The sequence below is a fragment of the Cebus imitator genome, unplaced genomic scaffold (genome assembly GCF_001604975.1).
Source record: "Cebus imitator isolate Cc_AM_T3 unplaced genomic scaffold, Cebus_imitator-1.0 Scaffold315, whole genome shotgun sequence".
Taxonomy (NCBI): domain Eukaryota; kingdom Metazoa; phylum Chordata; class Mammalia; order Primates; family Cebidae; genus Cebus; species Cebus imitator.
In genome coordinates, this window is record NW_016107630.1 from 778,428 (window position 1) to 788,007 (window position 9,580).

General features: G+C 34.4%; 1 protein-coding gene across 2 annotated transcripts in view; it reads left to right on the top strand.

Moving 5' to 3' along the window:
* The window catches only part of DPYD (dihydropyrimidine dehydrogenase), a 758,429-nt gene extending 749,878 nt beyond the window's left edge, over nucleotides 1-8,551 (top strand). The window contains exons 20-21 of one of the 2 annotated variants that reach the window (XM_017503800.2): nucleotides 3,271-3,411; nucleotides 7,113-8,551. In XM_017503800.2, the coding sequence (XP_017359289.2) occupies nucleotides 3,271-3,411; nucleotides 7,113-7,283 (312 nt within the window). In that variant the 3' untranslated portion in view covers nucleotides 7,284-8,551. Of the gene's footprint in view, nucleotides 1-3,270; nucleotides 3,412-7,112 lie in introns of those variants that run through there. The other variant, XM_017503801.2, reaches the window with a different exon arrangement.
* Nucleotides 8,552-9,580: the final 1,029 nt, after the last annotated feature.

The window sequence follows — 9,580 nt, forward strand, 5'->3', positions numbered from 1 at the left end:
GTAATTTACTGATTTAATGCATCTTTCAGCCAACTCCAGATTCCAGGACGTTTACTCAAGGGTATTCATAAGCTGGTAGTACTACCTGGCGTCTTTGGGTTTTAAACGAATGTCCACATTCTTAGCCATATGGAATGATTCTTTTTTTTTTTTTTCCTACTCTGTCCCAAAATGATTTAAAATAGTTGTCATTTTTTTATCATCTTCTAGATGAAGAAATAAATACAATTTTCTTAAAAACTATAATGAATAAGGGATGAATTATTAACACCATGTGCTAATAACTTCTAGAGGCTCCACATTGGTTTCACATTAAACAGCTATGTTTTGATAAATGACAACAGCAAACCTCCAATATGAGTAAAAGGCAGATTTAATGTACACAGAATCTGGACTCGCTCCACATGAAAATTTCTGAGGCATATATAATGTTTCTTTTGAAGAAGCCTTATACCCTTGCTGACTGCTTAGGGAGTTTCTTGTATAATCATCTTTTGAATATTTATTGATGATTTTAGTCATCATGATCTGACTCAGTGAAACAAGTATTTAAGCTGATTAATTTACTAGGTTGAAAAAATTATTTTCTATCACATATAAATAATCTTTTACAGCCATATAGTGACCTCTTGCATTTGTTATTTTAAAATCGTACTGGGAAATATTACACATATCCAAATACTTTGACTATGATTATTTTGTATTTAAATTATTCATATCAATAAAAATGTTTAGTAAAGTAGCTATTACTTCATCCCACTATGTGCCTACTACCATATTATATGTTTAGTGTATAGATATATAAAATTTATATTTATTTTAACTAATATTTGAGTACCCATAATGTTTTAATGATCTGCAGAAACAAGATACACCACACGAGATACAAAGATGAAGAAAGCCTACTAAGAGACCACAACATAGGAAGCTAAATGCAGAAAATATCCATAAATGAATTAGAATTTGCTAAGTAGAGAATAACAAATGAGTCAGCATGCAGAGTGCTGATGATCATGGTATTTGAAGTCAGGCAACACTGATTCTGAATCCCTGCTTTATGATTTACTTAATTGTGTACTTTAAATCTCAGTCACATCATCAACTATTAAATTCATGAGTTTTAAGTGAGAAAATGTGTAAAAAAATATGGCACTGGCCTGAAATATATTAAGGACTCAAGAGGTATCTGTTGTCATTAGATCCACATAATAGATAAAATACCATAGGTCGTCAAAATAATTTTTAATAAAGAGGAAGAGAGAGGGCAAGGAAAGGAGGAAAAGGTGAGGAAAGAAGAGAGAGAAAGAGGAAGAAAGATCACATTCTCACATTTGGATAGGAAAGGAGAAGGAATGATTAAGGAAATCTTCATGAAGTAATGGCATTTGAGATGTCTTTGAAGGATGCTTAAGATTTTGCAAAGTGGAGTTAGGAATGACGGGTATTTTAGAAAGAGGACTTAATATTAGACCTCAGATGGGTCAGTTGAAAAGAGTGTCCTCCAGTGTAGCTGAAGTGCATGGTGTTTGAAACTGAGAAATAAGATAGAAAAAGACATGTTTGCAGAAAGCCTTAAATGCCAGCATGGTAATCCTGTGCCTAATTCAACAGATTTTTGAATAAGGTAGTGAGAAATTTAGTCTGTGTCTTACATCCTAGATTAAGATGACAGCATTGCACAGGGTAGAGTGGGAAAGGAAGAACGTGAGGGTGAAACTTATGAAGTAGTTCCTTACAGTTGCATTAAAAATAATGAGAAATTAATTAATAACACTTGAAGATGGCAGTAAACATGTAAAGGATTCAAAAGATATTGCAGAACCAGAAACTAAACTAGGCAACAGATAGGAGATATTGGAGAAAGTTATGTAGTGAAACATTAACTATGAAATCCCAAGACCCCATGATTGGAAAAATCTTAAATGCCATCCACAAAACTAAAGACATACAAAGAAAGATCCAGTTCGTGTTGATGATAAGTTCAGTGAGTAATGAATTTGCAGTACCAATCTCTAATGACAGTGCTCAATATGCAGCTGATAAATGTAGATCTTGAGTTTATGAGAACATTTCAGAATGGAGATATTGATTTGGATATCTAGTGCCCACCTACAAATAGACAGCAATGTAGTTGAAATTATAACTTCAACACATTAAAAAGAAAATAGGGAAGACAGTATTGGAAGTTTTCTAGCATCTTATCACTTGGGAGATACACAAAGAAAGGAACTGTATAAAAATGTAAACTTTGTCTCAGTTTGAAATTCCATGATACTGAGTATACTGTAATGTAGAGATCAAATAGGAAAAAAACGTAAAGAAGGGTACACAAGATTATTAAAAGAAGAGCAGAAAATGCAATACCAGAGAGAATATGGAAAGATGGTTTCAAGTAAGTGTCAAACCTCCTTGAACATGGACCTTGAATTCAAACAAGATTCTCATTTCAATAGTTAAAAGCAAAAGCAAAAATCTTGACAGCATGCTAATTTGACATTGCTACATTCTTTTGTTTTGTTTTACGAAGCAAAGTGTTTTTTATTGTTGATGAAACATAGTCTGTGCTTCACATATTAAGCACACTTCCAATTAGTATGAAGAACAAAGCAATGTGTAACCACATGAAAGATCTTCAATGATGAATGAAGAAAATTCTAGTTCTTTAAAAGTAAAAGAGCATCTGACTTAACTATTGGATCAACCTAATTAATTAACATAAATTGGAATTTTTAAATAATGTCATATACTCTTCAAGACATGACAGGTGCGTATGCTATCAAAGCACTTTCTAAAAGAAAATCTAAAGTCCACATACAGTGATATAAATGCATAACATTCACACTAGTATTCCCCTCATTCTGAGCAATCCAAAGTTTTCTAGTATAGTGTATTGCCCTTTGTCACTATGGATTACTTTTGGTTCTTCAAGGTCCAAAAATGAGAAAAAGTAAGCCACAACAACTCAAACGGGTGTCATTGATTCTTTCTTTCCACAGAAATCCTGTTTTCAATTATCTAGTCAAAAACCTGTTGAATGTAGTTAATTAGGTCTTGTATTTCTAAACTAGGCATGCCTATTACCCATCTTTCAGAAGACAAACATCTAAGCTATAATTATCATAAAAAGCTTATCTATGAGAATTATGCTATCGAAAGTCTCCCAAGTTAATATAATGCAACATTGTATAAAAACAGGAAAGTGTTGAGTGTTATTATTACATGAGAATGTTTTAAAGTGAGCATACTGAGTAATTCAGTGACTATTTTTAGGATGTAATAGGAAAAGCACTGCCATACCTTGGAACGTTTGGTGAATTGAGCAGTGTAGAGCATGTTGTGGCTATGATCGATGAAGAAATGTGTATCAACTGTGGTAAATGCTACATGACCTGTAATGATTCTGGCTACCAGGTAAGAATTCTGCTGGAATTAGAATGCTAAGAGACATGTTTCTTCTGTTTTTTGTGGCAGAAAGCATCTTCTGTTGCTAAGTGTGAAATTTAAACCAGTGGTGCCAAATATTGCTCTTCTGCAACAGTACTTCCTTCTGTCACCCTTGTAGCATGGTCTTTTTTTTTTTTTAAAGGGAAGTTGTAACTTTTACTAACTATGCCAGCATTAACTGTACAGAATTATTTTTATATCATTTCATTACCCACAACATTGGAGGGAGAAATCCAACTGAAAAGAGATATGCACACAAAATTGTGAATACTAGGAAAGCATTATGCTTTAATACAGAGGAAAGAGAAAAGAACTACCATGTATTGCCATTATGCTGAAAGGATGATTCCTTCTGCCAAAAGGGAGTTCTCTTCCATTCAGTATTGATTAGGCTTTTACTACAGTCAGAAAGAAGCACTTTCCCACCAACTATTTGTGTAAGTTGGTCCTAGGAATTCCTCTGAAGCTGGAAAAGCCAAAGAGATGTATTTTCCCTCAGGAAATGAGCTATAGCTACTTTTCAGTTCCTCAGCCCTCAGCAGAAAGTCTACCACAGGACAGGGGTGGGGGCAAAAGAAAAATTGGGCATTTCACTCTTTCCAGTGAGCAATTCTCTTGAAAAGACATTCTGTGAATTTCTCTTTGACTTTCAATTTGCTTCTTCATTTACTTCCTATATATTTATAACCTGCTATTTTTTAAAGAGTTTAGCACAACTATGACTTCAAACTGGTTGAATTTTAGAAATGAATGAAAAAATGATCACAACAATAGTTTTACACATAAGTTTCTTGTCAAAAGCCTGATTTATTGTGAAAGTAAGAGAATTCCTTATGATACAGAGTTTGGAAAAAGGAAATTTTAAAATTTTGGAAAGCTACTAAACTATTAAAAATTTCTAAAAATTATACAGTATTATTTTATTGTATTTTCCAAGCTGTAATAAAATGTGATTAAGTAAAAAAAAAAAGATTTTTAAGAAATAATCAATGGAATGTTCTAAATTCATAATAAAATGTCCCCATTTTTAAAAAGAGAAGTTTATGTACCTTATTCAAACTAAGGGCAGATTCCATATTGCTCATGGTGGGATTTTGCATATTCTTATGACATATCATATTTTAATTTTAAAAACTATTAATTTTTCTTCCTACTTTACAGTTTTACACCAAATTTTTACTCAGTTTATCACTTTTTTCTAGCTAAAAGGTGTCTTAACAGTTATTTTTAAATACTAACCATATCACATTTCTTTCGTGTCATCTTTCCAATTAACCAATCAGTGATAGATCAAGAAATCCTGTAACTATCATAGCATCAGCTCTCTAATATCTTAAATCTTAGAACTTATGGCTCCCATCGTGGAATTCTAGACTTGGTACAACTTCAGCAAAAATATCCTCAGTAATGAGAATGAAAATCACAATTATGCATTTTAAAAGACCTAGATAGTCCTTTGATTCTTCTGTCTCAGAAGATAAAAACAGAAAATCAAAATTTTTAAATGAATGTAAATATGTTTGTGAATATGTTTGCAGATTTTCAAAGTATATTTCTAAGCATTAGTATTAATTTTTATCAGTTACTTCCTTGAGTTTCCATTTATATAAAAGGGTACATAAGGAAGAGAAATCGTTTTTATTCATCCAAACAGCAACTTGAAATGTTGTTTTACAGAACATAGCACCAATTTGTGTGGACAGATATTCTCATGACTTGCTATAGCTATAGATCTTGTTGAAATATATGTTTATTTCCTTAAAGACCAGACTTTTAAAAAAATTAAGGGCCAGGCGCGGTGGCTCACGCCTGTAATCCCAGCACTGTGGGAGGCCGAGGCAGGCGGATCACGAGGTCAAGAGATAGAGACGACCCTGGTCAACATGGTGAAACCCCGTCTCTACTAAAAATACAAAAATTAGCCGGATGTGGTGGTGTACGCCTATAATCTCAGCTACTCGGAAGGCTGAGGCGGAAGAATCGCTTGAACCCAGGAGGCGAAGGTTGCAGTGAGCGGAGATTGCGCCATTGCACTCCAGCCTGGCGACAGAGCAAGACTCCGTCTCCAAAAAAAAAAATTTGAGAAACTGTCATGATTTACTCTCTGAAAATATTATTTTCATTTATATGTGCATATAGCTTCATCTGGGGGAGGGAATTTTTTAAACAGCAAATATATATATGTATATAGGAATATATATATATATATAGGAATATATATATATATATGGATTATAACATTGGTATGAGACAGGAAAAAAATCAGAATCTTGAATTACCTGTAAAGGTAAGATTTGCAGGCCTGGCCTCAAGGGGTACTTTGGGGGTGGGGAGACACTTAATGTCCCTTATAATTTCCTCAGCTCTGACTTAGTCACTTCAAATTAGTATACAGTCTGAGTAAAACTACTGTATTTATTTTGCAAGTGAGATTGCCAGGCAAGTTTCCTAAATCCCTCTGACACGATGATCTACCCCTACAATAGCTGCCCTGAAATCCCTCTTAGATAGAAATCCTGTAACTTCTGCTAGGTCTTACATGTCATTTTCACTATTGAAATGTTTCTCTTTAATGGGAAAATAATCATCATATCTTCTTCAATCCTCAAAAAAAATCTCAATTCTAAATTCACACTAGGTATGTTTAATTGCTTATTCTACATTGCATCATGGAAAGAAAGAGGGAGGAAGAGAGGAAGGAGGGAGGCAGGCAGGCAAGAAGGAAGGAAGGGGGAACGGAAGGAAGGAGAGAGGGAGGAAGGAAGGAAGGAAAGAAACAGAAGAAGACAGGGGGAAGGAAAATTGTAAAATCTGTCAAAACCTGAAGCAGTTTCAGAGAAGGAGGGAGGGAAGGGAAGGGGAGGAGAGGAGAGGGGAAGGGAAGAGGAAGGGATGGGAGGGGGGAGAGGGGAAGGGAAGAGGAAGGGAGGGGAGGGGGGAGAGGGGAGGAGGAATAAAGGAAGACGGGGGAAGAAAAATTGTAAAATTTCTGAAAAATCCTAGTTTCAGAGCTGGAGGCCTGGCTGTGGTTCTCTTGGCTCAGTAATGGCCAGGACGGGACACCAGTTGTCCTGGCTCTCCATTCAGTGCTTGTTCCCCTTCATGGTGGACAGTGACTAGAGTCAGCTTGGAAATCTCCAAAACTCAAAGCTGGCTGTTAAGCTAATTTTTTTTCTACTGCTTTCTTCTAAAAACTACATGCATTATTTGAAATCCAAACAAATGTATTCATTGCCTGAGAATCTGACAGTAACACCTTTCTACTGTCAAGAACTAGGAGTGTGAGGAGGAAAAGGAGAATGTGTGAAAGTCTCCCAAAATCCACAGGTAGAAAACGCCCCAACCTGGTGGAACTGGAAAGACCCGAGCTCTGCTCAGAACAAAGAAAATTGGAGAGTTACTAAGTTATGACATATTTTCCTCACACAATGAAGAAAAATACCCCTAAGGAATTTTAAACATTGTGTTTTTAATTTGAAAGGATTTCTTTTCTCTCTCTTTTTTTCCTCCTCCGTCAGCTCAACTGTTGCTATAGTTGCACCACAGAGCTGGACGTACTTGTCTCAAAGTGCAGCTCCACTGCAGTGGAGAAAAATGTTCATGCTAAAATGGGGACATTCTTGACCTTTGTGGTCAGTGACATCAATACCCTCTATTTCTGTTTGCAGGCTATACGGTTTGATCCCGAAACCCACCTGCCCACCATTGCTGACACTTGTACAGGCTGTACTCTGTGTCTCAGTGTCTGCCCTATTGTCGACTGCATCAAAATGGTTTCCAGGACAACACCTTATGAACCAAAGAGAGGCTTACCTTTATCTGTGAATCCGGTGTGTTAAGGTGATTTGTGAAAACAGTTGCTGTGAACTTTCACGTCACCTACATATGCTGATCTTTTAAAATCATGATCCTTATATTCAGCTCTTTCCAAATTAAAACAAATATATATTTTCTAAATAAAGTGTGTAATTTCAAAATACATTTGTAAATGTAAAATATGTCTCATGTCAATGACCATTCAATTAATGGTCATAAAATAGAATAATTCTTTTCTGAGGATGGCAGTTAAATCCTGTGTGGCAGTTAATTGGATGTTCACCACCATTGTCTTACATGAAAAATTAACTTTTTTGTGGCAATTAGTGTGACAGTTTTCAAATTGCCCTATGCTGTGCTCCATATTTGATTTCTAATTGTAAGTGAAATTAAGCACTTTGAAACAAAGTACACTTTAACATACAAGAAAATGTATCCAAGGAAACATTTTATCATTAAAAATTACCTTTAATTTTAATGCCGTTTCTAAGAAAATGTAATTAGCTCCATAAAGCACAAATGAAGAAAGTCAAAACATTATTTGCTACAACAGGAAAAGAAAGCCTAACACTGGGTTTGTAGAACCCTATTAAGTAAAACCCTCTTTGCTGAAATTGCTTCTTTTTGGTGTTGGATACTGATAGAGTATTTACTAACTAGATGCCATTTACTACTCATGCCTGAGATGGGTATCCAAACTCATCCTCTTGTAATGGCATTCCTCTTTAAACTATGTTTGTTCCTAACAAAACAAGATGATAGGATAGAGCCTGGTTAAAGCCACTCTTTTGCTGTGCCCATACCTGCTCTGACAGGTTTTAATAGTTACCTTCATGATTATAGCAACTAATGTTTGAACAAAGCCCAAAGTATACAATGCTGAGTCATGTGCTTCATTATTCAAGAATGAAAAATATAGTATTGATAATATATATTAAATATGCCAAATCAGTTTGACTACTTTCTATTTTAGTGTTTATGTTTAATTTCAAAAGTAATGGAATAAAAAAAGAAATATATTTTCTGTTATCATTAGATAATATTTTTGTATTTCTCTATTTTCATAATCAGTAAATAGTTTCATATAAATTCATTTATCTCCTCTTTATGGCATACTTCAGTACGAATCTATAAGTAGTAACTCAGAAAGTAACAATCTATAGCTTATTTCTATGGCAAATTCAAGAGCTAGAAAAATAAAATGTTTGATTATGCACTTTTAGAAATGCAAATTTACCACAAAACCTGTATGATTGAATAATATCAAATAAAATATCATATGTATTTTAAACATGGTCTTTTGCTGCCTCTTTTGCAAATGCGATTTCATATAAACCATTTAGATTTTAAAATAGGGCAGTTTTTGGTTAGTCCTATGAGAATTCCATCCAAATATAAAACCCATGATAGTTTAAGTAAAATGAGGGTGAGGACCATGTAGTTACTCAAATGTTTCACTTCCTGTCTTTCTTACCCAGCTTTACCTACTGAATTAGATTCTACTCTACCAAAAGGCATCTTTTACTAGGAACAGGCCAAGATTCTTGCCAATAGCCCATGGGCAGGGACAAATGGAAAGTGGCAGCCTGCCTGCCTGGAAGTGCCAGTCTCACTATATGAAGTACACATGTCACTTAATATTACTCCTTAGATGTGACATTAATGAGTCATATAAACTGACTCTCTTTGCATTCTTGTCATGCAAAGAGAGTGGGGAATTCTCATCACGGTGGGGAATTTTAACTTTTGGTAACACTTAGAAAACAGTTCCAGTAATCTAGAAAAGAAATTTACCAGGACTACATGGATGTCATCATAATATCTTATTCCCTACCTCAATCTGGTGAGAGTTTTTCACTCTAGGAGTTCAGTAGCCTTCTGGGAATATTATGAAAGATACACATATATGTACACACCTGAGTCTTCTTCAGGATAGTGAATGCCAAATGCCAGGCAGAAATTTCCTTAATAGAGATTAAAGAAAAAATCATGACCTTTGCATTGTTTTCTGAGAAAGAGAAAGCAAAATGCTTTAGCTGTTTTCTTTAACTGCTTTGGAGAACTACAAGTGACCAGGGTTAGGCCATGGCAATTCATGATTTTCCACTAGTTTCTTCCTTACACACATTTCTTTCTGTTGTATTCACTTTTTACTTCATACTAAGAAATGTTTCTTTGTCTCTTTTGATCTTTGTTGGTTTGAAGTCTATTTTATCAGAGACGAGAATTGCAACTCCTGTTTTTTTTTTTTTTTTTTTTTTTTTTTTTTTTTTTTTTTTTTTTTTTTTTTTTTTTTTTTTTTTTTTTTTTTTTTTTTTTT